Raw genomic sequence first — 27,687 nt, 5'->3', positions numbered from 1 at the left:
TCTGTATGTTTGGGCAGTGTATGGGATGTTACGTTGTGTCGTATAGGGGCTCTGAAAAGCATATAGGGGCATATAGGGGCTGTGAGTCCACGCCCGCAATCTCAATGGAATTTCTTTTCATTACTATATGCTCTAGATACCAAAAAAACTAGCTAGGGCATAGATTAATGAAAAGAAGAAGAAACGTTCTTTTCATTGTGCCTCGGAAAAGCTTTTCGAGTTGCTGGTAACCGCTCTGCCCAGACAAAACCCGATAAAAAACACCTTTACAAATAAAAGTGACTTCTGTGTGTTAAAGGTGCAGCCTGTGTGGGTTCTGTAATCAGCTGCATTCACCTTTAAGAAGAGGCTGGCTGTCCCTGGCAGGGAGCCGCTCCCTGTGTTTCTGTTGACTGTGCGCTCGCCCCCATGGAAACTTCAGAAGCAAATTGTTTTCCAACAGCATTTGAGATTCTCGCTTGAGCTCTCTGGCTCTTTTGTAAACATTGCGCCAGTGCTGTCAGAGGCAACTGATGTGAAACAGAGAACACCCACACCACCTAAACAAACCTGAAACTTTTCAAAGGCTGAACTGCTCCCTCACCCCCCTCCCTCCCTCCCTCCCCCCCTCCCTCATCCCCTCCCCCCTCCCTCACCCCCCTAAGAAAACGATTGCTCCCTCCAGTCTGTACACAGGGCAATGCTGGCGGGACCGCACTATATAACACTAATATAAAACCCTGTACAGAACTACAGCAGCTACCCACCATGGTGTCTATATAAAGTGCTGATCTAGTGCGCTGGCATTGCCTGCTGTGTGCTGGGCAGAGCCTCACTGTGCTGTCCTGCACACAGGGCAATGCATTAATAACATTATACTACACATTAAACCCCTTCAGTTTATTTTCCGTTTGCATTATCTTTCCCTTGAGAAAAAATAAAACTGTTTTGTCAGAAATGTTACACAAACTAGGGTCCGGATTTCATAACTTGGGGCTGCAAGACTTTTGCAAACCTTGCTTCTTGTGAGAAAGTTTCTGAGAAAGTTGTGTGTCGAGAATGTGGTGTAATGTAGTAACCAGTGGTACCGGATAACTGCTGCATGGCTGGAAACAGATGAGTTTGCCTCCTAAATCAAGCCATTATGCTAAAGATAATTACAATTATTAAAGGGTATTTAAGGAGCTTTTCATTGTATTGTGTTGCATGTTCCCATGCTGTTTAATTAAGCTGCGTGTATTGTTTTAAATTTTCAATTGCAGTGCTCTCTGGCTATTTCAAATATAGCTCCAAGTTGGCGTCTCATGTATTTCTCAGAACTGCATTTCCCATCATCCTCCTGTCTCACTGGTACATCAATCTCAGCAGTGTGGAGTAGTGGTTAGGGCTCTGGACTCTTGACCGGAGGGTTGTGGGTTCAATCCCCGGTGGGGGACACTGCTGCTGTACCCTTGAGCAAGGTACTTTACCTAGATTGCTCCAGTAAAAACCCAACTGTATAAATGGGTAATTGTATGTAAAAATAATGTGATATCTGTATAATGTGAAATAATGTATAATGTGATATCTTGTAACAATTGTAAGTTGCCCTGGATAAGGGCGTCTGCTAAGAAATAAATAATAATAATAATAATAATAATAATAATAATAATAATAATAATAATAATAATATGTGAGCAGGAGGATGATGAGAAATGTAGTTCTGAGGGGTCCATGCGGGTACATGGGAAGCCATCTTGGAGGCAGTGGAATGCAATTTAAAAGTTTAAAAAAAAAAGTGGTCAAAATGTAAAAAAAAAAAATTAAAACAACACACACACCTTACGTAAACAATTGTAGCAACACATGGGAACATGTAACACCTTTATCAAATATTATCCATCGCTGGTGATGCACTTCCCTAGCAATGGCAATACTGTAGTTAAGCACTCACGGTCACACTTAAGATATTTGCATTTACAGCAGTGTGCAAATGTATTAGAACAGCCCATTGCTTCTGTCGCTTGCTTAGTCGTTTTGTTAACCAGTGCATATTAAAAGACTGTAATAATTATTAATTATTTTCTTAGCAGATGCCCTTATCCAGGGTTACAGTTGTTACAAGATATCACATTATTTTTACATACAATTACCCATTTATACAGTTGGGTTTTTACTGGAGCAATCTAGGTAAAGTACCTTGCTCAAGGGTAGAGCAGCAGTGTCCCCCACCTGGGACTGAACACACGACCATCCGGTCAAGAGTCCAGACCCCTAACCACTACTCCACACTGCTGCCCTAATAATACTTTCTCTTTATACTGCAGGGTGTGCAATGCAATTATTTTGTTATAAAACAAACTTAGTTCCCACTGACACACAACCTTTTGAACAAAGTTGCTGGAGTGTTTAAATTGAGTTACGATGTTGCTACAAGGTTGTGTGTTAGCAGGTTCTCAATGACCGCATGAGGCATGAGAAGCTAGAGATCTAATATATATATTATAGTTGCCAGCTATAGAAACATGCAACACAGGCTAGGTCATCCATGTCTTAAAAGAAGTAAGAGCTGGCTGCTCCTCATCAACGTCCCTCTTGTTTTGCTGGTAAAGCACTGGTATGCACTGGACAGCGCTGACCCACACCAATATAACATGGTGGCTGGGTTGCACATGTCTGTGAAATTCTCACACCCAGAAGGTTTTCATGCAGGTTGGTATATAAAGGATATCAGTGACCGACCGCATGAAATGGATTGCAAAGCTTCCTCTTTCTCACTCTAAGACGTATCTGGCACTATCGTCCCTTTCCTCACTGCAACGGTGGCACACTGAGAGACAGCACTTCAAAATGCTCAACGAAACAGCCTTGGTGAGTACTGGGGGTGACGGACCCTCTTTCATAGCTTGTCTGCTTCAGGGAAACTTGCGATCTCATCCAGGTGCATCGAACAATCAAGTCTACAGTCTAACTGCGCATGCCTTAGAGTTAGAGTTGGCTTTATTTCATACTGCACATCAATATACAAAACAATTAAAAACAAAGCATTAATATCGCACTGTTATCATATACACACACACATTGCACAATAACACAAAGCCAATGAAATATCTACCTGCTGAAGCGGTTTTTATTTAGCCAGCGAGGTGTTCAGCAATGCACCAGCAAAAGCCACAGGGCAGTGACGTCAGCTCCCTAGCAACAAGCCTCCTGTGTTGGGAATGGATTCTTTCAATGCAGCGGGTTTGTGCGTTTGAGAAAGGAGAGGAAGACTCGTGAAAATTAATCGGAGACTAAAGCTGATGAGAAGCAATTACCCTTCGCAGTACGAATTAAAACGGTGTGCTGGTTTGTGCGTGGGTGTACAGTATCTGTTAGCCTAGTTGTTTTTCTGTGGGTGACCCTTGATATATAGCGGATTTATATTGGGTGGTGTGTGTGTGTATATATATATATATATATATATATATATATATATATATAAGGGCGTCTGCTAAGAAATAAATAATAATAATAATAATAATAATAATATATATATATATTATTTATTTCTTAGCAGACGCCCTTATCCAGGGCGACTTACAATTGTTACAAGATATCACATTATACATTATACAGATATCACATTATTTTTACATACAATTACCCATTTATACAGTTGGGTTTTTACTGGAGCAATCTAGGTAAAGTACCTTGCTCAAGGGTACAGCAGCAGTGTCCCCCACCTGGGATTGAACCCACAACCCTCCGGTCAAGAGTCCAGAGCCCTAACCACTACTCCACACTGCTGCCCTATAATATATACACACAGTGGACACTGTTTATAATAATCACATCCGTCCCGGGTGTTTTGATTCTTATAAGCGGTTGATTATTAAAGAAGGGCCGATATGATTACTGTGGTGCAGAATCAAACTTACTATGAGAATGATGAGCGTGTTCCCTGGCTGCAGTGTAACGGGTTGACCACTAGATGTCAGAAGTTCCCGCATGTATGCAAGCCAACCACAAACCCACAGCTGCTTTTCCTTAAGGCGTGATGGATATCAGTCAGTTGGTTAACTGCTTGTTAAATGTGATGACACCTCGATAGAAATGGCTGAGCTGATAGCTTTGTGATGGGGGGGGAGGTATAGAGGCTAAAGGAAGCAGAAGCAACAAAAAGAAACCAAAATTCGAGTAAGAGATAGAGTGTTTGTTCCACATGAAGTACTGTTAGTTTGCGCTCCAGCTGAGAGCCAGGTTTATTGTGTTTGTTTTATTAGCGGTTGTTTTGACACCGCAGTGTAAGAAAAATAAAACCAACACCGGTTTAAAACTGTAAATCAAGCCTGATAATTTACACTGTCCTCGGCCTCTCTGTTGCAATTAGCAAAAGCGTGCCATCAGCAGTTTAAATGCAGTATACAGCTGTCAATGGTGCTCAATCACTGAGGACAATACATCAAAACAAGTCCTCGCGGGTAAGCAGCTTACGATCACGATTATGTTTACTCAAGGCTGCAGAATCCTGTTTTGCTGCAGTATACCTGAGAAACGATCGTCTCGTGAGGGTGCCCTGCGGTGTTACGTGTAATGGCCTTTGAATTAAAATGACATCACAGTGCAGTATTTTACTGTCAGGACCACCGCTGCATTTAAGCATCTGTGGCTTGCTTATTTTCTGTTGCGATGCAAATCTCACAGTTTTTCATTAAGCGGAGATGCAAAGCTCTGTAATCCTCTTCTCCTCCTCCCCCTCCTACTCTCCTCTCCCCCTCCTCTTCCTCCCCCTCCTCCTCTCCTCCTCCTCCTCCTACTCCCCTCCTACTCTCCTCTCCCCCTCCTCCTCTCCTCTCCCCCTCCTCTCCTCCTCTCCTCTCCCCCTCCTCCTCTCCTCCTCCTCCCCCTCCTCCTCTCCTCTCCCCTTCCTCTTCCTCCCCCTCCTACTCTCCTCTCCCCCTCCTCCTCTTCTCTCCCCCTCCTCTCCTCCTCTCCTCTCCTCTCCCCCTCCTCCTCTCCTCCTCTCCTCTCCTCTCCCCCTCCTCCTCTCCCCCTCCTCCTCTCCTCTCCCCCTCCTCCTCTCCTCCTCCTCCTCCCCCCCTCATCCCCACCTCTACATGCATATCACACAATAACACTGCTGTGCTCAATATGTATTCAATGAACGTGTATTCACTTTATTGAAACACATTTTCACTAACAGAGAGCACAAAATACTTTGTTAAGCTATTAGTAAGGTAGTTGTGAAATAATACGCTAATTGGTGTCCCTTAAAATAAGGTGTGATCATAGTGCTTGGAATAGCTGTGTTTGATGGGTTCAATGCTAGAAACATAGGCCAAACTCTAACTATAATCCCAACCCCAAACTAACCCTAACCCATAGCCCTAACCCTAACCCTAACCCTAACCCCAACCCATAGCCCTAACCCTAACCCATAGCCCTAACCCTAACCCATAGCCCTAACCCTAACCCTAATCCCAACCCATAGCCCAAACTCTGAAATCCTCAAAAAATCATTTTCTTCTTTTACTATTAAAAAAGGAATCCTGGCCGTACTGGCAGTGCTTCCCGTGGTCCTTTAGGAGCGTGTTCCACCCGCTGCTGTACTCCCTGATCTTCGTGCTGGGGTTGCTAGGGAACGGGCTGGTCATAGCCGTACTGCTGCAGCTCAAGCGAGCCCGGAACGTGACGGACACTTTCATCCTCCACCTGGCACTGGCCGACTCCCTGCTGGTCATCACGCTGCCCTTCTGGGCCGCCGAGGCCATCCACGGCTGGGTCTTCGGAACCGGGCTCTGCAAGTTTGCTGGGTTCACTTTGAAGGTAAGTATCTATTACACTCTATTGCAGCAGGAGGTTACTTCCTAACCGTAAACACAACCCAACCACAACCCTAACTCTAACCCTAACCCTAACCCTAACCCTAACCCTAAACCTCACCCCTGGAAACCCAAGCTGATATTTTGTAGGAGGTATCTTGATCTTCGATCTTGCCCCCATGATCCCATCCCTCTTCTTTCAGGTGAACTTCTACTGCGGGATATTCTTTCTGTGCTGCATCAGCTTTGATCGCTACCTGACCATCGTCCGTGCGGTCCAGGTGTCCAGCCAGAGGAAGACCATGGTGGTCAGGGCCAGCTGTGTCATCGTGTGGGCTCTCTCCATCCTCATCAGCTTCCCAGACCTCATCTTCCTGAAGGAAAAGAAGTTCAAAAACATCTCCACCTGCTTTGATAGCTCCACAATTCCCTGGCAGCTGATCCTGTCGTTCAGACTGATCACTAGGTTCATATTCCCATCCACGGTCATGATCTTCTGCTACTCCGAGATCCTGCACAAGCTGAGATGGTCCCAAGAGCTCCAGAAAAGAAAAGCCATGAAAGTGATCCAGGCTGTGGTGGTGGTCTTCTTTGTGTGCTGGACGCCCTACAACGTGGTCATCCTGGTGGATATGTTCTTGCATGAAGGGTTCCTGGAAAGCGGGGATCGTCAGAGATGCTACCTGTTCGTGGCAAGAATCCTCTCCCTCAATCTGGGTTCCCTCCACTGCTGCCTGAACCCCATTCTTTACACTTTTGTCGGGGACAAGTTTCGGAAGAACCTCTTTCAATTGATCCGCTCCTGGGTCTTCAACATCCAGAGGAAAGCCAGACCAAGAGACAGTCAGGGCAGATTTCTTGGATCGGTGGACACCTTTGCCACTGTAAACACGACCAGAATGTAACACTGCTCTGTTAAAATTTGGATTAAGCATCTTTACATACAATCAGCACTGAGATCTCATCTCAGATGAGATAACAGGCGGCAGATGTCTGCAAGATAGCAAGTTTTAATATATATATATATATATATATATATATATATATATATATATATATATATATATATGCAGTAGTGTGCAAACTTATTAGAGCACCCCATTGCTTCTGTAGTTTTGATTTGTTGTGTGTGAAATCAAATCACTGGAAGTGAAAATCTTGTCCAGATGTTTTGCATCAACTAGAATTTTAGACTTGATACACAATAATGAAAAAAAAACAACTACATGAACATAATTCTGATCTTTTATTTAACATCATGTAATGAAAGAAACTACGAAATGAAAATTGTGAAAAATGTCTCCCGGCTGCCTTAACAGTAGTACAGGATTATTTCATGTTAGATTTTCGAAATGTCACACTTGTCAGTTTTTCGTTAAGTACATGGAAAAAACTCTATGTGATTCAATATGTTAACCTCGCATTATTCTGCAGGTTTCATTCGACTTTATGAAGCTAAATGAGTTCATTCTACGGGGTGATGATGCAAGACTTTTGGCAGAGCTGTATTGACTGCCCGTGCTCCTTCATTGCTGGCTGTGTCACATGGTTGTGTTTTTGTTACCTGCTTGAATAAACCCTCTCAACTCTGCTTCTGTGTCTTGCCTGTGTGTCAGTGGATCACCTGCACACTCATCTGTGTTTAATAAGATCTGTGCAAGCCTGACCAAGCAGGAGTTTCATTAGAAATAAAATGTTTGAGTAAGCTGCAGAAACAGTAAGATGCTATGACAATACAACACGCTCAAGAACATATTTCATGGGATAATACATTCAACACAGAGTCTTCTGCAGAGTCAGCAGGTAGGAAGCATCCTTCTCACAGTCGATAGGGACTTCGTTCCCTGTGTCTCTCAGCTCCCGTGCAACGCGTTTGAGGAAGTTTGCACAGAAGATATTTCATCTGAAGCTCAGGGTGGAAATGAAAGCGCTGATCAGAATTTTTAAAAAGTGTTTTTTGTTTTTATGATGCGGTGACTAGTGCTAACACTCCCCCCCCCCCTTCCGCCCCCCCCTCCCCTCCCCTCCCCTCCGCCCCCACCCCGTCCCCATGCTCACAGAACACAGCAAAACTGCTCCTCTCTAGTTAGAGAGCTAGTTTACCTTATAAAAGTTTCCCATAGTAAGAGTACAGCAAATTGTAATCAAGCATGGTGAAAGCATGGTAAAGCATAGGGAAGCATTGTAAAGCACAGAGAGGTCTGGTAAAGCATAGGGAAGCATTGTAAAGCACAGAGAGGTCTGGTAAAGCATAGGGAAGCATTGTAAAGCACAGAGAGGTCTGGTAAAGCATAGGGAAGCATTGTAAAGCACAGTGAGGTCTGGTAAAGCATAGAGAAGCATTGTAAAGCACAGAGAGGTCTGGTAAAGCATAGAGAAGCATTGTAAAGCACAGAGAGGTGTGGTAAAGCATAGCGAAGCATGGTAAAGCACACAGAGGTGTGGTAAAGCATTTTTAAAACACATGACAAACTCTGGTTAATGCATATCATAACCCTGGGAAATATGCAAAATGACGTGCAAAATTGACCTTGGTAAGCTTTTATAAGGGTAGTGTGCTGTGAATAAGTTAGAATAAGGAAAACAAAAGGAGCTGTTCATAGCACATCACGCAGCAAACACATAGGTGAATATACTATTATGTAATAAAATATAGATAGATAGATAGATAGATAGATAGATAGATAGATAGATAGATAGATAGATAGATAGATAGATATGTATATTTGAATATATATGGGCTGGTGTGAGCCCTTTGACTCTCAGCAGTTTCAAACGCCATGGCTTGAAAGAGGCAGTCTGTATTGAAGTGGTCGCTTCCTCTAATTCAGTTTCAGTAGTTCAATCATGTGTCTTTAGTCTATTAGCCCAAAGCCGTCAAGCATCAAACAGGAGCGTTCACTCAGCCAGACAGCACTCCCTGAGGAACCATGGGACAGAACGAAGACTATGTGAGTGCGGTTTGATCACTGTGTTACGAATGCCAAAGAACTGACTTACAATGCTTTTAATAGAAAGAGAGAGGGCATTTATTGTGGGGTGAAAAGAGAGAGAGAGAGAGAGAGAGAGAGAGAGAGAGAGAGAGAGAGAGAGAGAGAGAGAGAGAGAGAGAGAGAGAGAGGGTTACTGCGCTTTTTTTACCTTTAAACTGTTTTTGATGAGGAACTTTTTCTTCATGACCCACACATTTTTATTTTCTTTTAAGTGTTTTTTTCTATTATTTTTATCATTTGTCAAAATGTTCTGCAGATTACAACACTTTATGGAAGCATTGCAAAGCACAGAGAGGTCTGGTAAAGCATAGGGAAGCATTGTAAAGCACAGAGAGGTCTGGTAAAGCATAGGGAAGCATTGTAAAGCACAGAGAGGTCTGGTAAAGCATAGGGAAGCATTGTAAAGCACAGAGAGGTCTGGTAAAGCATAGGGAAGCATTGTAAAGCACAGAGAGGTCTGGTAAAGCATAGGGAAGCATTGTAAAGCACAGAGAGGTGTGGTAAAGCACAGGGAAGCATTGTAAAGCACAGAGAGGTCTGGTAAAGCACAGGGAAGCATTGTAAAGCACAGAGAGGTCTGGTAAAGCATAGGGAAGCATTGTAAAGCACAGAGAGGTATGGTAAAGCATAGGGAAGCATTGTAAAGCACAGAGAGGTATGGTAAAGCATAGGGAAGCATTGTAAAGCACAGAGAGGTCTGGTAAAGCATAGGGAAGCATTGTAAAGCACAGAGAGGTCTGGTAAAGCATAGGGAAGCATTGTAAAGCACAGAGAGGTGTGGTAAAGCATAGGGAAGCATTGTAAAGCACAGAGAGGTCTGGTAAAGCATAGGGAAGCATTGTAAAGCACAGAGAGGTCTGGTAAAGCATAGGGAAGCATTGTAAAGCACAGAGAGGTCTGGTAAAGCATAGGGAAGCATTGTAAAGCACAGAGAGGTGTGGTATTGAAAAACATGGCGAACCATAGTATAACCATGGGAAAAGTCTGATAAAACTGCAAAAATACAGTGCAGAAAAATAAGGGTAGCTACAGTAATCCTTTAAAAAAAATGATACATATATAAATTGCTGCTGTATTTCTTCACACAGTACTATTCTTATTACAACGAATCCTATACTGACTACCCAGAACAAACCCACACTGACTCGGAGCCCTGTAAACTAGACAGCACCTGGAGAATCAACCAGTCCTTCATGCCGGCTGTCTACTCCGTGATCTTCCTGCTAGGGCTTCTGGGAAACCTCCTGGTGCTGGCGGTGGTCTCTCGCTACAAGCGGCGTGCGTTCTCCCTGACGGACACCTTCCTGGTTCACCTCGCCGTGGCAGACCTCCTGCTGGTCGTCACCCTGCCTTTCTATGCCGTCCAGTACACCAGCGGCTGGATCTTCGGCTCCGTGGCGTGCAAAATCACCGGCTGGATCTTCTCCGTGAATTTATACAGCACCGTTCTCCTCCTGGCCTGCATCAGTTTCGACCGCTACTTGGCCATCGTCCACGTGGTCCAGCTCTCCTGGAGACAGAACTCGTGGTACGCCCACGTGGCCTGCGCCGTCATCTGGGCGGTCTGCTCGGGCCTCTCCGTGGTCGATTTCTACTTCCACCGGGTCCTGAAGCTCAAGCAGCTGGGCGGGGCCAGCGTCTGCATGAACGACTTCGACTCCCAGAGCGCCGACCACTGGAAAGCGCTGCTGCACATGCTTAACCTCGTCCTCGGGTTCGCTCTGCCCCTCCTCGTCATGCTCTATTGTTACATCATGATCTTCCGCTCTCTGTGCCACACCCCCCGCTTGCAGAAGCAGAAATCCCTCAAGGTGATCGTCTCCATCGTGGTGGCCTTCATTCTCTGCTGGGCGCCCTACAACGCTTTGCAATTGGTCGAAGGCTTGGTGAGGGTGGAGGCGATTGGCCGAGGGTGCGCGCTGGAGAAGGCCCTGGATGTTGGGATTTTGGTGACCCAGAGCTTGGGGCTGGCGCACTGCTGCCTCAACCCGCTGCTGTACGCGTTCGTGGGCGTGAAGTTCAGGAAGGAGCTGGCGCGGTTGTTTAAGAGCTTAGGGGAACTGTGTCGCCGTGGCCAAAGGTTCAACTCCAGGAACGGGAGCAGCAGCAGTTGCAGCAGGCTACACAGATCCAGAAAAAATACCAGCTCAAGAAACTTCAGCTCAGACAGCGAGACTTCCACCACTGCTTACTCCGTGATGTTCTGAAGCCTGGTGGCCCAACGACCTCCATACCATTCTAGACCACAGGCCAACATACAGCAGTGTGCAAATGTATTAGAGCACCTCAAGATTTGTCATTGATCTCCTTTATAGACCCGCCTGCATGAAAACCTCAGAGTGTGAGAATTTCAATTTCCGCTATTAGTGATAGAGAAACAACAGGCTCTCAGATGTGTGAAAATGTTAGACCGCTTTGTGCTTTAATTAATTAGACCTCTTAAACAACTTCTATAAAGCATCATTCTTTTTTTATCATTTGTGGCCGTGTGTTCCTTTTCTCTTACTCTTAAATGAATTGCATGGGTGGCCTATTGAAGTCGTCAATTAAATTAGACCATCACTAATTTGCCTATTTGGACAATTTTCCCAGATTTTCAGTTCCCGTGGTTTGACTTCACACGCACAGGAAATAAAAACTACAGAAGCAATGGGGTGCTCTAATACGTGTGCACACTGCTGTAGGTTTAAGCCATCAGGCGTTTGAGGATCCATTTATCTATAAGTATGGGGCTCTGATTTTTGGGTTAGATAATGCCCGTTTCTACCCCCCCTGGATTTTTTAAAGGTTAAGTGTGATTTGACCTGTAAACGGTGTCACAAATTGAGTTGCAAACCTAACAGATTTCTCCTTTAAGTTATGTAGCTATTCTCACACCCGGCCATAGCAGCCTTCTCTTTCTGATTTAAAAAGCACGATATTCTGCATTGCTTTCTATTGATTTTCGATTTCTTAAGAGGGTCAGTTTTTGTTGAGACATTAAAAAGGTAGGAAAAGGCGAAAAACGCTTACCCTTTAAGAAAACTGTCCCGTTTACCTCTTCCAAATCTTAGCTTTTAAAAAAGAGTTTCTAAAGAAACCCGCAATGGAGAAGTGAGATGTTGAAATACATATTTCCTGTGGAGGTATCGTTAAAAATATGCATTCGAAAAACTGACCATCTGTTTTTCAGTTTCCAGAATACAGTTTACATGGTCTTGCTTCATCGTTCATCTTAACAAAGAGACCATTGTTTACATGTTATTTTTTCTTAGTGTTTTGGAGATGTGTTTGTGTTCTACATCAATGACAAACTGAATCTATTTAGCCTGGAACAAGGAACTTGATTGAAGTCTGTAAAATTTAAATGTATTAACTCGTTATTATGCAGACGCTTTTATCCAAAGAGACTCGCAGAGAAGAGGGGGTGAACTATGCATCATCAACAACTGCTGCTGCTGCTGCTGCAGAGTCACTTCCTTGTTTGTTTTCGGTGTTGACAAATCATAGTTAGGGCTGAATTTGCGAAATTAAAATGTATTAAAACTGAGCACTCTCTTTAACTTCGTGTGTACCAGCTGTCGGGTTATATCATGCTGTATTTTGAGGTTTTTTTTTGTCAGATCTGTCTAGCAGGTGAAGGTACAGGGCTGAAAATGTATTATTTTCTTGAATACAATCACGAAATCATTAAAGTACGGAATTTACTTGAAACTGAATGCTTATGGAAATACATTTTTAAAATCCAATGAAATCACTTTTTTTTTTTTTTTGCAGTGGTCGCTTTTTACAAATAAAGGCTGTTTTTGATTAATTAAATTCATACCCGTCTAGGTAGTTGGAATATTTATTAATAACATCAAACAGTATTCTGTAAAACTTTCCATGAGGTGTCTCTGATTCCTGTGCATTTGCATCAGAGTTACTTAGTACATGTGTGCTTACACATCATGCAAGTTACAATGGACTGAATGTGAACATATTTTTGCTTGTACCCTAGCCATAACACTTCTCTTAAAAAATAATGTTCTTGCAAACATCATGCAAAAATATTTACCTGTGAATCACATAAGAACATAAGAACATAAGAAAGTTTCCAAACGAGAGGAGGCCGTTCAGCCCATCTTGCTCGTTTGGTTGTTAGTAGCTTATTGATCCCCGAATCTCATCAAGCAGCTTCTTGAAGGATCCCAGGGTGTCAGCTTCAACAACATTACTGGGCAGTTGGTTCCAGACCCTCACGATTCTCTGTGTAAAAAAGTGCCTCCTATTTTCTGTTCTGAATGCCCCTTTATCTAATCTCCATTTGTGACCCCTGGTCCTTGTTTCTTTTTTCAGGTCAAAGAAGTCCTCTGGGTCGACATTGTCTATACTTTTTAGGATTTTGGATGTTTGAATCAGATGCATAACATTTTGTAATGCTGTGTAAGCACACCTGTAAATTTACTCAGTAACTACAATGTAAATACACAGTAACACTTCATGGGAAGGGGTAGGGGTAGGGGTAAGGGGTTGGGGTAAGGGTTAGGGGGTAAGGGGTAGGGGTAGGGGTAGGGGTAGGGGGTAAGGGGTAGGGGTAGGGGTAGGGGTAGGGGGTAGGGGTAGGGGTAAGGGGGTAGGGTGATATGCAAAAATAGTTACACATTAAGTACACTGTAACTATGCATAATAACATTGTAATGATGTGTAAAGTGTTCCCTCTTTTCAGTCTCACTCAGCTTTTAGAAATGATTGCCATGGTTTCTGGGGTGGTTAGCTGCTAAGCCTGGTAAAGGATGATCTCAGCCAAAGCAACAGTGTTGAACAACTTGAACGCTTAGTAACAGGATATGAAACGGGAAGAAACGGTAGATTTGAAACTCGGATTCTGTAGCTTTTATTCGACCACTAGAGGGGGCTGATGTACTAGCACTGGCGCCAAGGCAGAGAATCTCAACAGATCGCTCAATAGTAAATATGACAGGCGGGAGTTATCGTAGGATTGCCGGATTTCGGGAATGAAAAACCGGGACTTTTAAAAAAAAAATTCTCTTCTATTGAAGCTGCAGCAACTCTGACGCTGTTAAAATAAGTATATTATAACACGATCATACATACATATATATATATATATATATATATATATATATATATATATATATATATATATATATATATATATATATATATATATATATATATATATATATTAAATCAGTTGTAAAGAAATATTCAAAACCCAATACAGACTAAAGGCTAAAAAATATAAAAAACTAGCCATGGACCAGGAAGCTAAACAGAATATGAATTATGAAACACATAATCGGAATTATTAAATCCGTTTTTAGTTTGTTTGTTTGTGCTGTTAACTTGCTCAGCGCCCTGTTTTGTACTTATAAAAAACTTGAATAAAACAGCAGAACACCGACATGGTCTTATCAATATCTTTTCATGTCTTTAAAATTCTGCATATATTTTTAAAAAGAGTCATTTGTTTCCGCCGGCTTTTAGCTGCTGTAGGTATTAATAGCAGGCACTTTGTTCTAGCCGTGATAGTTAACAATACAAAAAGCGCTGTGCAGAAATCTAATTGTAATCAAACTTTGCAAACGCCGCATTCTCCTGCTGTTGGTTTTTAGCATTGCGACAGACGCTTTGCAGCCCTCGCAAGGTGAAACCCCAGAGTTAATTATAAGCGCACAGATACATGTTAGTTCGTTTCAGGTCTTTCTTGCGGTTTTGTGTAGCAGAAAAACAAACTTATCGAACGGATCCTGCAATCGCGGTCCTGGAGGGTCATTGCAGTCCGGCTCAGGTGTAAGGAGACCGGAACGGCTTCAGGGCCTGAATGGAGGGATCATTGATTCAGATCAATAGTTTGGAACAGGGGAACAGATCCGGAGTGAGAGGCACGGCTTTGGACACCCCTGCTCTAAATGAATAGATTAAGTGAGTGCTTGGACGTGTCTCTGCCAGCTGAGTTTGCCTGGGCTGAAATGGCAGTTTAGTTTGGGGTGGGTGAGTGAGTTTCTTTCACTCTCCTTCTCATCTGCCCACAATTCCCTGCTCACCAGCGCTCCCTAGTGCCAGGAATCCGGCTTTAGAGGATCTGCTTCCTTGCTGTGATAAAAATCGAAAACAGGTAGGATCCACTATATATGCATCTGTTTATTTTGTTGTAGCTGTCGTTATAAATATTTTCAATCTTATAATACAAACCTATTCTCAGATCCAGAACTTTAATCAGATCTATATTTGTAATTATTTATTTTTAGTCTGGCCTACACAACGCTATTTTTCTTGGTTCATTTATATTGTTTTCTCTACTGTAACTATTGGAGTTCTGGAGGTTCATTTTGTAGCCTTGTAGCCCCAAACTCAAATTCTAGAACAGGGATCTCTCAGCCCAAGTCCTGGAGAGACCCGGTCCTGCAGCTCTTCAAGGTGTCTTCGCATCATCAATGACTAAAGATCTGGAACACCTGTTAATCTTGACTAATTAAGTCATTGGTGCAATTAAGTCACTGAGAGCTTGGTTGAGATGAAGACCTTGCAACTCCAGGACCTGTCTTGGAGAGCCCTGCTCTAGTGTCTTCAAACCCTACCTCAAATGGGTCCTGCTGTGTGTGTGTGTGTGTGTGTGTTTTTCTTCATCAAAATGATTTGCTGGCAGTTCAATTCAAAGTTATATAAGCCTAATAGAAAGCTAACCTTCACAAGATCAACATACACCGAAAGACAGACAGCGAGGGTTACCATGTGACTGCATGTACACCAGGACAGCTTGGGACGTCAGAGCTTTTCAACTCAAACCCGCCCCAATGCATTCTGGGAAGTGCAGTCCTGCTGTGAGAGGTAAAAAGGTACCAGAATGCATTGCGGTGTGAGTTGACTAGCCTGAATTGTCCCAAACTGTCCTATGGTAACCCTGCAGACGGAGACACACAGACGGACGCCTCAAGTCTCCACCAATGTCAGTATTTCATCTTTTAAAGACACAGAAGCCATTAGACTGAGAGAGACAGGCAGGATGTTGGGTTCCGGCTATATTACGATCCCTCTCGCATGTTTTAATGAATCAGAAGACGTATCTAATCTATTGGGTCATCGCTTTTTATCTTCGCTTGAATTTCCTTTCTCGACTCGTGTGTAGGAAGCCACAAAACCCGATCTTCCCTGAAAAAAAAACAGCTCTGATCTGACTTAAAAAGAATTGTTTGTTGCTTATCAGCTTTCAAAAGCGTTTATTTCTTATCTGTAATCTGTGTGTGTGTGTCTGTGTGGTGAATTACTGTGGTAGTGAAAGCTATGAGAAAGCACCATATTTACAAAATAACAAAAAAAGAAAATATATAGGGATCAGTTCAGTCTCCGTGCCTCAAGCCTGCCCTGGACTGGAGGGAGCCCCCTTTCTCTTAGGGGGGTGAGGGAGGGAGGGATCAGTTCAGTCTCCATGCCTCAAGCCTGCCCTGGGCTGGAGGGAGCCCCCTTTCTCTTAGGGGGGTGAGGGAGGGAGGGATCAGTTCAGTCTCCATGCCTCAAGTCTGCCCTGGGCTGGAGGGAGCATCCTTTCTCTTAGGGGGGTGAGGGAGGGAGGGATCAGTTCAGTCTCCGTGCCTCAAGCCTGCCCTGGGCTGGAGGGAGCCCCCTTTCTCTTAGGGGGGTGAGGGAGGGAGGGAGCAGTTCAGTCTCCGTGCCTCAAGCCTGCCCTGGGCTGGAGGGAGCATCCTTTCTCTTAGGGGGGTGAGGGAGGGAGGGAGCAGTTCAGTCTCCGTGCCTCAATCCTGCCCTGGACTGGAGGGAGCATCCTTTCTCTTAGGGGGGTGAGGGAGGGAGGGAGCAGTTCAGTCTCCATGCCTCAAGCCTGCCCTGGACTGGAGGGAGCACCCTTTCTCTTAGTTTAACCCTAAATTGATTGATTTCCACAAATAATTAACAATAAATAAACAAACAAATACATAAACGCATCTGCACAAAATATCCTTTATTGACACAAAAATAAAATCAGATGGGTTGAAAATATTACATATTAAGTATCCATGCATTCATACTTGTGTGTTATAAGCGATATTACACTGCTATTGCCAGGGAAGAGTTTCACAAAGAAGTTTCAGGAGTTTCACAATGCAATTCACTTCCATTCAAAAAAAAAAAAAAAACGAGGAAAAAAAAAACACATTTATCGCTTAATCACATACAGCCGAGGACAAAAGCTTTGCAGCACCTAGAAAACCATATGAACACACTTTATATTTTATTTAACATCATGTAATCAAAGAAACTGCAACATGATATCACAAAAGTCTACCGGAAGCCATAATAGTAGTACAGTAGCATTTCGTATTACATTTTGATTAAAACATGATATGAATCTGCTGTTAGTCATCGCTAATAATAATAATAATAATAATAATAATAATAATAATAATAATAATAATAATAATAATAATAATAATAATAATAATAATATTTAAGAACATACTTGTTAATAGATGCTTTCTAATTGAATCCCTAAACTAAAACTGGATCCGAATGAATAAAGGCAGCATTAATATTTACAGAATTGCATATATATCATTAAAATCTTCAATACTATACTGGTCAATAAATGTGTTATAACTGGATCCTTCAACTAATGTTAGACTAAACAGAATAAATGCACCATTCATATTTACAGACTCATCAATACTATCTATGTACATATCTACACCCTACAGCATGCTAGAGGGACACACTGAGATATTTACAGATTCTCGCCCTGGGTTTCCATTAAAATACTGTAACACTTTCCATGAAGCGCCCCTAATGACTGTGTGATTACAGAGTAATTACTTAGTAAATACATGCGTGCTACACAGCATTACAATTTCAGTGTGCATAGTTACAATGCTCTTAATCTGTACATGTTTTGCATGTAACTCCGATGTAAATACACTGTCACTGGAGACACTTCATGTAAGGTGTTAGGCTACTTATAAAATCACTTATTATTATTTATTTTTTAGCAGACGTCCTTATCCAGGGCGACTTACAATTGAAATAAGCTATCACATTATTTTTACAATCTAGGTAAAGTACCTTGCTCAAGGGTACAGCAGCAGTGTCCCCCACCTGGGATTGAACCCACGACCCTCCGGTCAAGAGTCCAGAGCCCTAACAACTACTCCACACTGCTTGCCCACATATATATAGTTATTTCCATATCATTCAGGGATATTTATTTTAAAAAAAAAACTAACATTAAAAATGTTTCTTTTAGCCTACTGTAAAAAAAAAAAAAAAAATGGTGTCCATTTTGCATGGGGTTCTAAAAGCTCTGTGACTGTGCTGTGGCCCCCTGGAGCTTTTCCTCAAAACACTCAGATTCCGGAGTATGACGTATCCCCAGATTCCGACCAATTGGATCCCCTCCTCCCGACCGGCCGGACGTGTTTCTTGATGTTGCAGCCGAGCGTGCTCAAAACATCCAGGAGGTTATTCCGAAACTTCACCCCCACGAAGGCGTACAGGATGGGGTTCAGGCAGCAGTGCAGGTACCCCAGACAGGAGGTGACGGTCTTCCCAATATCCAGGAAATTCTGCATCTCGCAGGTTGGCTCCATCGCTATCGCCGAGACCAGCGTGTCCAAGAAGATGACCACGTTGTAAGGCGTCCAGCACACAAAGAAAGTCACCACCAAAGCCAGGATCACCTTCATGGCTTTTCTCTTCTGGAGGCCTTGGGACTTGCCCAGCGTGTGGAGGATCATGGTGTAGCAGAAGACCATGACCACGGAGGGGAAGAAGAACCCAGCGATGTGGTACAGGAGCTGGGAGAAGAGCCTCCAGTGTCCTGCCGCTTCGATGCTGTAGTTGTGGGAACACTCCGTCCGGCCGTCTCTCCTGACGTCCTTCACGGCTTCCAGGAACACCAGGTCAGGGACGCTCATGAGGAAACAGACCCCCCACACGATCACGCAGCTGGCCTGGACCACCCAAGGCTTCCTCCGGGTGTACATCTGGACCGCGTGGACGATGGACAGGTAGCGGTCCAAGCTGATGCAGCCCAGCAAAAATATCCCGCAGTAGAAGTTCACCTGAAAGAAAGAGGAACATGGGATGAACACAGGAGGCTTGGGGGTCCAGCGGTTAAAGAAAAGGGGGCTTGATACCAGGAGGGTCAAATCCTGGCTCAGCCACTGACTCACTGTGTGTGACCCTGAGCAAGTCACTTCACCTCCTTGTGCTCCGTCCTTCAGATGAGACGTAAAACAAACGAGGTCCTATTGGAAGTGACTCTGCAGCAGCAGCAGCAGAATCACTTACAATAGGAGTCTACCGGAAGCCATAATAACAGTACAAGACAGTATTGCATGTTAGATTTCTAAATGTCACATTTTTCTCAGTTTTTCCATTAAGTATATGGGAAAACTACAAAGAGGAGGTGTGTAATTCAATACGTTAACATAACATTATTCCAGCAGGTTTACTTGACTTTATGTAGCAGAATTAGTTAATTCCATAGGGTGATGCTGCTAAACTTGTGTCCATATCTGTATTGTGCACCCTGCGCTCCACCTTGCTGGCAGGGTCACGTGGCTGTGTTTTGGGGGTTTCTAAAGCACAGTCTCCTCTACCTACACCCTTACCTTAAAAGTGGCCCCTACGATCTTGCAGAGCCCGGTTCCGAAGACCCAGCCGTGGACGGCCTCGGCGGCCCAGAAGGGCAGCGTGATGACCAGCAGGATGTCGGCCAGCGCCAGGTGGAGGATGAAAGTGTCCGTCACGTTCCAGGTGCGCTTGAACTGCAGCAGCACGGCTATGACCAGCCCGTTCCCTAGCAACCCCAGCACGAAGATCAGGGAGTACAGCACGGGCTGGAAGACGCTGTCAAACGACAGCATTGCATGCTGGGTACACACATGACCGCAGCAGGAGTCGCTGGAGTAGTTGTAGTTGTAGTTGTAGTTGTAGGAGTAGTTGTAGTCCTCGGTGTAATTGAACAGATCGTCCCCATTAATGGAAATCTTCTCTGTGATATCCTTTAAATGCAATAAACAGACATGTGTTAGAAAGTAATACAAACATAATCATGAACCATAAAACATAAAACTCAACAGCAGCTTAGCAGACAGAGTTTTTGTCACCCATGAGTCTGACCCCTGCGGTCGAAAACTTAAAACACCTCAGATAAAGAACCGTTTCTAATGTAATACTCATTCCGGTCTGTGGCGGCTGCTGTTGATGTGCTGCGCGGGAAACAAGCGGTTTCATTAAAATGACCAGACGAACGAGAGCTCCAGTAAACTACGCAAGTAAAGCAGCCTTTTTTTTCAAGTTGAGGTTCGGTCGACAGAAAGGAATGACGCGCCCGTCAGCGTGTGCGTGTGCGTGTGCGTGTGCGCGCGTGTGTGTGTGTGGTAGCGGTGGATGTATGCTGAAGTCAGAATTGGTCTGTTTCTATGGAAACGTTAAAGGGACTCTGTTTTGAAGGAACAAACAGCGAGCGTGTTAATGAAACCAGGCAGCATCTCTTTGTGTTTGAGGAACAGAAACGGGACAATGCCTCTTATTTTAATTAAAGGGAAATAAAACCGTCCCGTCTCCGCGCGAGGGGGAGCTGGGTATCACTTTCCACGGCGTCTCTAATGACTGTGTGGTTACAAAGTGCTTACTGAGTAAATGCATGCGTGCTTACACAGCATCGCAATGTTATTATGCCTAGTTACAATAAAAATATATATTTTTATATAATGCAATAAAAATGCGCATTAAAAATATCATATGGGAGATACTATAATTGAAGAAAGGATCTATGAAAAAGACCTTAGGAGTTTATGTTGACTCAGAAATGTCTTCATCTAGACAATGTGGGGAAGCTATAAAAAAGGCCAACAAGATGCTCGGATATATTGTGAGAAGAGTTGAATTTAAATCAAGGGAAGTAATGTTAAAACTGTACAATGCATTAGCAAGACCTCACCTAGAATATTGTGTTCAGTTCTGGTCACCTCGTTACAAAAAGGATATTGCTGCTCTAGAAAGAGTGCAAAGAAGAGCAACCAGAATTATCCCGGGTTTAAAAGGCATGTCGTATGCAGACAGGCTAAAATAATTGAATCTATGCAATCTTGAACAAAGAAGACTAGGCGGTGATCTGATTCAAACATTCAAAATCCTAAAAGGTATAGACACTGTCGACCCAGGGGACTTTTTTGACCTGAAAAAAGAAACAAGGACCAGGGGTCACAAATGGAGATTAGATAAAGGGGCATTCAGAACAGAAAATAGGAGGCACTTTTTACACAGAGAATCGTGAGGGTCTGGAACCAACTCCTCAGTAATGTTGTTGAAGCTGACACCCTGGGATCCTTCAAGAAGCTGCTTGATGAGATTCTGGGATCAATAAGCTACTAACAACCAAACGAGCAAGATGGGCCGAATGTCCTCCTCTCGTTTGTAATCTTTCTTATGTTCTTATGTTCTTACAATGTACTCAATGTGTGCATCTTTTTGCATGATATAATCCGAATTTTAATCCTAAACTCTAAACCGAACTCTAAATATATCGCGCACAAAGGTGTACACATGAAGTGCATTGTAACTAGGCATAATAACATTGTAATGGTGTGTAAGCAAGGAGTAACTCCTATGTAAATACGCAGCACTCACAGACACTACACATAAAGTGTGAGCCACTCTTTTTCACCGAGGAAATTTAAATCATCACCGTCGCCAAACAGGTCTGCAGAGGGTTTTTTTTCCAGTCCTATAATGGCGGTTGTGAGGTTTAGAATTTAGAATGACTAGTTTTCTAGTGACTGAAAACACCACAGTGTTACCCAAAACATAATAAAAGCGCAGAGAAATAAGCCTGCCGCTATCGCAACTAATTTACATCTGTGTTAAAAACCAAACACGGTGTGAATCACTTTTCAGTGCTACGACATTTGGGTGTGTGTGTGTGTGTGTGTGTGTGTGTGTGTGTGTATATATATATATAGATAGATAGATAGATAGATAGATAGATAGATAGATAGATAGATAGAATCTGAAAAAGGAAAACTGCTGTGTGCCAAAAGTTGCAAAATCTAAAAGAGAAAGGTCAGGCAGGTCCACAAAAACTGTTTATCTCAGCTTTTTCCATCCAGCTGACGGAGGAACGCCCTGATGTAATAGATATTTGATCACTTATTCACAGGTGTGTGTACCTACGTTACCTTAGTTATTATATACGAGCCTATTCGGAAACTAATGCGAAGAGAAAACGCAATAAAACTCGATCTCATTTGATAACACCTGTACTTAACACCATTTCAACGATCTGATAATCCGGCGATACGAAGCCATGTGTGGGGTTTTGTACTTCCCATTAACACACCCATTAACACAACAACAAGGTGTGCCAAATGTCTTTATAATCTAAACCGTTAATAAACTAAAACAACAGCGCTTCTGTTTCCACGGCGTGAGTCGGACTTGTCCATCACTGGGCTGTCGTGTATTCTGAAGCCATTGTATTTTGTATCTTGCTCTTAATTGTACTGTAATTTTTTGATATGCATTTTTTGTTTATAACTGTAAGTTATAAACAAAATAAATAAATAAATAAATAAATAAATAACAACAACAATAATAATAATAATAATAATAATAATAATAATAATAATAATAATAATAATAATAATAATGATACTAATGCCACTAATACAATTACTACTGCTAATAATAATAATACTACTAGTAATAACGCTGAAGGGTAGAGCGCTGCTAACTCGTCACATGTAACAGGACTCACCCAGTTTGACATCGCGTCGGTCATGTTCACGTCCATTCAGTGATTCTGAACACACAAAGGGGTGTTGTTGGTGTTGTTGTTGTTGTTGTTGTTGTTGTTGTTGTTGTTGTTGTTGTTTAGTTAGTTTGTTTGTTTGCTTGCTTTGTTTCAGGAACAGATACGATGAGATTCAAAGTCCCTGCTGCCGCCTCGTTCAGATTCTCGCAATCACAGTGGATTGAGATGAGACAGATTTGAGAGTTATTAGAGAGAGAGAGGAAGCGATGTCATTCACAAGAAATTGAGAGAGAGAGAGAGAGAGAGAGAGAGAGAGAGAGAGAGAGAGAGAGAGAGAGGGAGCATAGCTGCAGATTGTAGAGTTCACACTGAAAGGCTGATCAAGTGCATTAACATGAACCCGCTAGCGCCACCTAGCCCCCAAGATTGGAACCCAGACCTCCAGAGGAAGGTGAAAGGCTGGTCTAGTGCATGAATTAGAGCCAAGGGGCTAGGAGGGGGGGAGCAGTGTGTCCTGGTTTAGTGGTTAGAGCTGAGGGACTGGGAGGGAGGGGAGCAGTGTGGCCTGGTCTAGTGGTTAGGGTTGAGGGGTTAGGAGGGAGGGACAGAGGGAGGGACAGTGGGAAGCAGTGTATCCTGGTCTAGTGGTTAGAGCTGAGGGACTGGGAGGGAGGGGAGCAGTGTGACGCAGGTAAGTCTATCAGTATTAGATCTAAAAACCAGAGTTTGTTTTTTCACTTTTTTAATATCAGTTACAAAAAAAGTAAACCACAGCAAATATATATATATATATCCTGTTGCGCATGGTTTAGTTTCCTGCTGCTGTTTGTTAACACCTAAGCACTGGAGAATTGCAGGACTAGATACAGAAGCAACCATTCTACAAATTTGAAATAATCTATTCAGACTTTACAGATAAGAGCGTTTTTTGGTTTAAAAAAACCTTTAATCCACTCCACCAATGATCCAGTAACAAACTATAGCCAAGGGTTTAATATTGATTTTCTTATTTATTATCAGTGGCAACGTTATCACTGCACACTTTGAAAAGGGGGCTGGTTCATTATCTTCACTGTGCTTTGAGAAGGGGGCTGGTTCATTATCTTCACTGTGCTTTGAGAAGAGGGCTGGTTCATTATCTTCACTGTGCTTTGAGAGGGGGGCTGGTTCATTATCTTCACTGTGCTTTGAGAAGGGGGCTGGTTCATTATCTTCACTGTGCTTTGAGAAGAGGGCTGGTTCATTATCTTCACTGTGCTTTGAGAGGGGGGCTGGTTCATTATCTTCACTGTGCTTTGAGAAGGGGGCTGGTTCATTATCTTCACAGTGCTTTGAGAAGGTGGCTGGTTCATTATCTTCACTGTGCTTTGAGAAGGGGGCTGGTTCATTATCTTCTCTGTGCTTTACTACCCTGCACTGTGCTTTTACTAGGGGGATACCACAGCAGTACACTCTGTTCTCTAAGGGACAGACTGCAAGGTGTCTCATATTGTCACACTTAGTCAAGTCTCAGTTCTGGTTGTGAGACTTCAAGGACTCAAAGTGAACATGTTGAATTCCCTCGCTGGTCGCACAGCTCTCCTGCTCTGAGTCTCTCTCAGTGTTTGAGTGGGTAGTGTTAACCTGGGTCTGGTGGAACATTTACTGAAAACCTGCCTGCCTGCCTCTTAGCTCCGTGGGCTCCGAGAGCAACGTGTACCCAGAGGAAGATGCAGAGAAATCAGCTTTGAATGCAAATACCTGCTGGGGATCCCCCAACACCCATCCTGTAACCTTTGTGCAGCTCTGGAACATCAGTTTGAAATTCCACTTGTGTGTGTCTGTATGTGTGTGTGTGTGTGTGTATGCATGTGTCTTTGTGTGCGTGTCTGTGTGTGTATGCGTGTGTCTTTGTGTGTGTGTGTGTGTGTGTCAGTGTCAGTGTGTGTGTGTGTCTTCACTTTAGATTACAATGGATGCTTATAACTGTATAATTACATTGTAATAGACGGGTAATTACAGATGCTTTTTATACATGGAAACTGCTTATGGTGACACTTTACATTAAATCACTGTGTGTTTACATACAAGTTCCTTAGTAAATGTGTGTGTATTTGCATACAATTACAATGTTATTATGCATAGTTACAATGCATTTAATGTGTAAATCTATTCAAAATATATGTTAACTACAGTGCATTCATCACTAGCACTCATCACAAAATACACCCGTCCGTCTGTCCGGAATGCTGAAGGTAGGCCTGGTGGTCCACTGGTTCAAGAAAAGGGCTTGATACCAGGAGGTTTAATCCCACTGATTCCCTGTGTGTGACCCTGAGCAAGTCACTTCACCCCCTTGTGCTCCGTCCTTCAGATGAGACGCAAAAGAACCAAGGTCCTATTGGAAGTGACTCTGCAGCTGCAGCAGCTGTTGATGCATAGTTCACCCCCCTAGTCTCTAAGTCTGGTAAATGACGCCGGTCTGAATGTCCTCGCTGCCGATAGTTAAACATCGTGTCGGGGGTGGAATGCCCCGAGTCAGTTCTGAAATGTCCCTGGATTCAGATCTGAGTCTGAAATTGACACTTGGTGTTTTTCACAAGCAACACCTCCAGTGTATTGAACTGCCCTAGCTCTGTGTCCCATCCCACTCTTAAAAAAAGAGGCCCGTGCATTTACAGTAAACGCTCACAGCAAAACACTTACGCATTGTTACAATGTTAGTGTGCATCATTACAATGGACTTGCTGTGGAAATCCTTTTGCATGATAAATGTAAGGACACAATTGTATCAGAAAGGGGTTGGGGTTAGAGTTCTAGAGTGTAAAATCATCATCACATGAAGTACATTGTAACTCTATAATAACATATACTTACATATATATTTACTAAGTACTGTGTAAATACACAGTAATTAGAGACACTTAAAGTAAAGTGTTAACTATATCTATCTATCTATCTATCTATCTATCTATCTATCTATCTAGCTATCTATCTATCTATCTATCTATATATATATATATATATATATATATATATATATATATATATATATATATATATATATATATATATAGATAGATAGATAGATAGATAGATAGAGAAAGATAGATAGATAGATATTGATATAAATATATACCGAGCATCAAAAGTAAGTTATCACTATTATAACACATTTATTTTCGAAAACAAAAATTAGGTATATAAATGATGGACATTGACGAAATGTTTTTGGTTTCTTTTTAATCACTGGATCATTCATCCTTGACCACGACACGCTTGAGTGACTGTGACTGAAGCAGATGCACTTAATCACCTAATTAGTGAGACAGTTGATAGGACGCTGGATATGGACTGATTTCGAATTGCAAGCTTGAATAAAAGCAATAAAGAAAATCACAGAAAATAAAGCTACACATCTGTCAAGAGAGCAGCTCCTTCGTGTGATCGGGATATTGGAGGCTGGACCTGGGAAGCGTGCTGTGGCTCGCCGTCTTGGGTGCTCACAACCATCGATTTCAAACCTGGCGAGACGGTATAACCAGACACACTCTGTCAATGACAGAGCCACGAACTGGGAGACCAAGAGTCACAACACCTGCCCGAGATCGACAGATCATTTTGCAGCAAAATGAGTTTGTCATTTTTCGATCACATCTGGTGTAATTTTATCCAAATGTAAGTGATACGTTTCTTTTGATGCTCAGTGCATTATATATATATATATATATATATATATATATATATATATATATATATATATACAGTTGTATGCAAAAGTTTGGGCACCCCTGGAAAAAATGTATGTTACAATGAATCTTTCAGTGAACAGAAGTTGACCTGACCTCTACATGGTACAAAATTAAACATGACACCTTTCTGCAAATTTTAATACAGGATTACTATTTATTTGCATTTATTACAGATTCAAAATAATAAACAAAAGTGAAAATGGCGCATGCAAAAGTTTGGGCACCCTTTTGGACCATTCTTAATTACTTCTTAAAAAGATGATTACTAAGGTCCAGAAAGGTTGATTCACTCATTAGGGCTTCAATTAGTCAGGTGAAGTCAATTCCAGTGTTGAACTATTACTCTGAAGTAACTTCATACCTTCTAATCTGTCAGACTGTGATGGTTGTTCTGCCTGGTTTCAGAAACCATGGGCTCCTCTAAGCAGATGTCTGAGGACTTGAAAATGAAGATAACTGACTTTCACAAAACAGGAGAAGGCTATAAAAAACTCTCTCAACGCTTCCAGCTAGCAATTTCAACTGTCCGAAACATTTTCAAGAAATGGAAGTTAAATGGAACGGTTAAAGTCAAGGCAAGATCTGGAAGACCAAGAAAAATATCACATAGACTTGCCCGAAAACTGGTCAGATCTGCACAACAGAACCCACAGGTCACTGCAACGGACCTTCAGAACAGTTTAGCTGACACTGGAGTAGTTGTTCACAGGTCCACAGTACAGCGTACCTTACACAACAAGGATATGCATGGGAGAGTTGTCAGAAGGAAGCCTTTCTACGACCTCATCACAAAAGTCAGCGTCTAAAGTATGCAAAAGAAAACCTTGACAAGCCTGAAGCTTTTTGGAACAATGTGCTTTGGACTGATGAAACGAAAATTGAACTGTTTGGCCACAACCAAAGAAGGTACGTTTGGAGAAAAAAGGGTGAAGCATTTCAAGAAAAGAACACCTTGCCAACTGTTAAGCACGGGGGTGGCTCTATTATGCTTTGGGGTTGTGTGGCAGCCAGTGGAACCGGAAATATTGTGCGGATGGAAGGAAGAATGGATTCAACTAAATATCAACAGATCCTAGAAGCTAATGTTCTAAAGTCAGTCAGGACACTGAAGCTGAAAAGAGGTTGGATATTTCAGCAAGACAATGATCCAAAACATACCTCAAAATCAACCATGAAATATTTACAAGAAAGAAGGAGAAAGGTTTTGGAATGGCCGTCACAGTCCCCAGACTTGAATATTATTGAAAATCTGTGGGGAGATCTCAAACATGCAATGCATGCAAGGAGACCTAAGAATCTTTCTGAGCTGGAAGAGTTCTGCAAGGAAGAGGTGGGAAAAAATTCCAAAGGCAAGAATAGAAAGACTCTTAGCTGGCTACAGGAAACGTTTGGAAGCAGTTATATCTGGCAAAGGAGGTGTTACCAAGTACTAAGTGACAGGGTGCCCAAACTTTTGCACGCGCCATGTT

General features: G+C 42.6%; 3 protein-coding genes across 3 annotated transcripts; 2 read left to right on the top strand and 1 right to left on the bottom strand.

Moving 5' to 3' along the window:
- Positions 1-2,769: 2,769 nt before the first annotated feature.
- On the top strand, positions 2,770-7,353 carry LOC117969114 (C-X-C chemokine receptor type 3-like). The gene is made up of 3 exons (XM_059010789.1): positions 2,770-2,829; positions 5,485-5,766; positions 5,966-7,353. Exons 1-3 carry the CDS (start codon positions 2,809-2,811, stop codon positions 6,665-6,667), a joined length of 1,005 nt encoding a protein of 334 aa, XP_058866772.1. The 5' UTR covers positions 2,770-2,808; the 3' UTR covers positions 6,668-7,353.
- A 1,065-nt stretch (positions 7,354-8,418) lies between these two features.
- LOC117964908 (C-X-C chemokine receptor type 3-2-like) lies at positions 8,419-11,232 on the top strand. The gene is made up of 2 exons (XM_034909693.2): positions 8,419-8,713; positions 9,844-11,232. The coding sequence occupies exons 1-2, from the start codon at positions 8,693-8,695 to the stop codon at positions 10,960-10,962; spliced, it is 1,140 nt and encodes a 379-aa protein (XP_034765584.2). The 5' UTR covers positions 8,419-8,692; the 3' UTR covers positions 10,963-11,232.
- A 5,448-nt stretch (positions 11,233-16,680) lies between these two features.
- LOC117964874 (C-X-C chemokine receptor type 3-like) lies at positions 16,681-20,081 on the bottom strand. The gene is made up of 2 exons (XM_059011128.1): positions 19,342-20,081; positions 16,681-18,789 (listed from the first exon to the last, which is right to left on the bottom strand). The coding sequence occupies exons 1-2, from the start codon at positions 19,594-19,596 to the stop codon at positions 18,073-18,075; spliced, it is 972 nt and encodes a 323-aa protein (XP_058867111.1). The 5' UTR covers positions 19,597-20,081; the 3' UTR covers positions 16,681-18,072.
- Positions 20,082-27,687: the final 7,606 nt, after the last annotated feature.

This window comes from Acipenser ruthenus, chromosome 41, assembly GCF_902713425.1.
Source record: "Acipenser ruthenus chromosome 41, fAciRut3.2 maternal haplotype, whole genome shotgun sequence".
NCBI classification, from domain to species: Eukaryota; Metazoa; Chordata; class Actinopteri; order Acipenseriformes; family Acipenseridae; genus Acipenser; species Acipenser ruthenus.
The sequence above is the reverse complement of the archived record's forward strand: the minus strand, read 5'-3'. Positions and strand labels throughout refer to the sequence as shown.

Coding starts and splice junctions, on each gene's coding strand:
- LOC117969114 (XM_059010789.1), top strand. CDS start 2,809: ATGCTCAACGAAACAGCCTTG. Junction 2,830..5,484: donor TGCTCAACGAAACAGCCTTG/GTGAGTACTGGG, acceptor CTATTAAAAAAG/GAATCCTGGCCGTACTGGCA. Junction 5,767..5,965: donor TTGCTGGGTTCACTTTGAAG/GTAAGTATCTAT, acceptor CTCTTCTTTCAG/GTGAACTTCTACTGCGGGAT.
- LOC117964874 (XM_059011128.1), bottom strand. CDS start 19,596: ATGCTGTCGTTTGACAGCGTCTTCCAGCCCGTGCTGTACTCCCTGATC. Junction 18,790..19,341: donor TCGTAGGGGCCACTTTTAAG/GTAAGGGTGTAG, acceptor TCTTTCTTTCAG/GTGAACTTCTACTGCGGGAT.
- LOC117964908 (XM_034909693.2), top strand. CDS start 8,693: ATGGGACAGAACGAAGACTAT. Junction 8,714..9,843: donor TGGGACAGAACGAAGACTAT/GTGAGTGCGGTT, acceptor TTCTTCACACAG/TACTATTCTTATTACAACGA.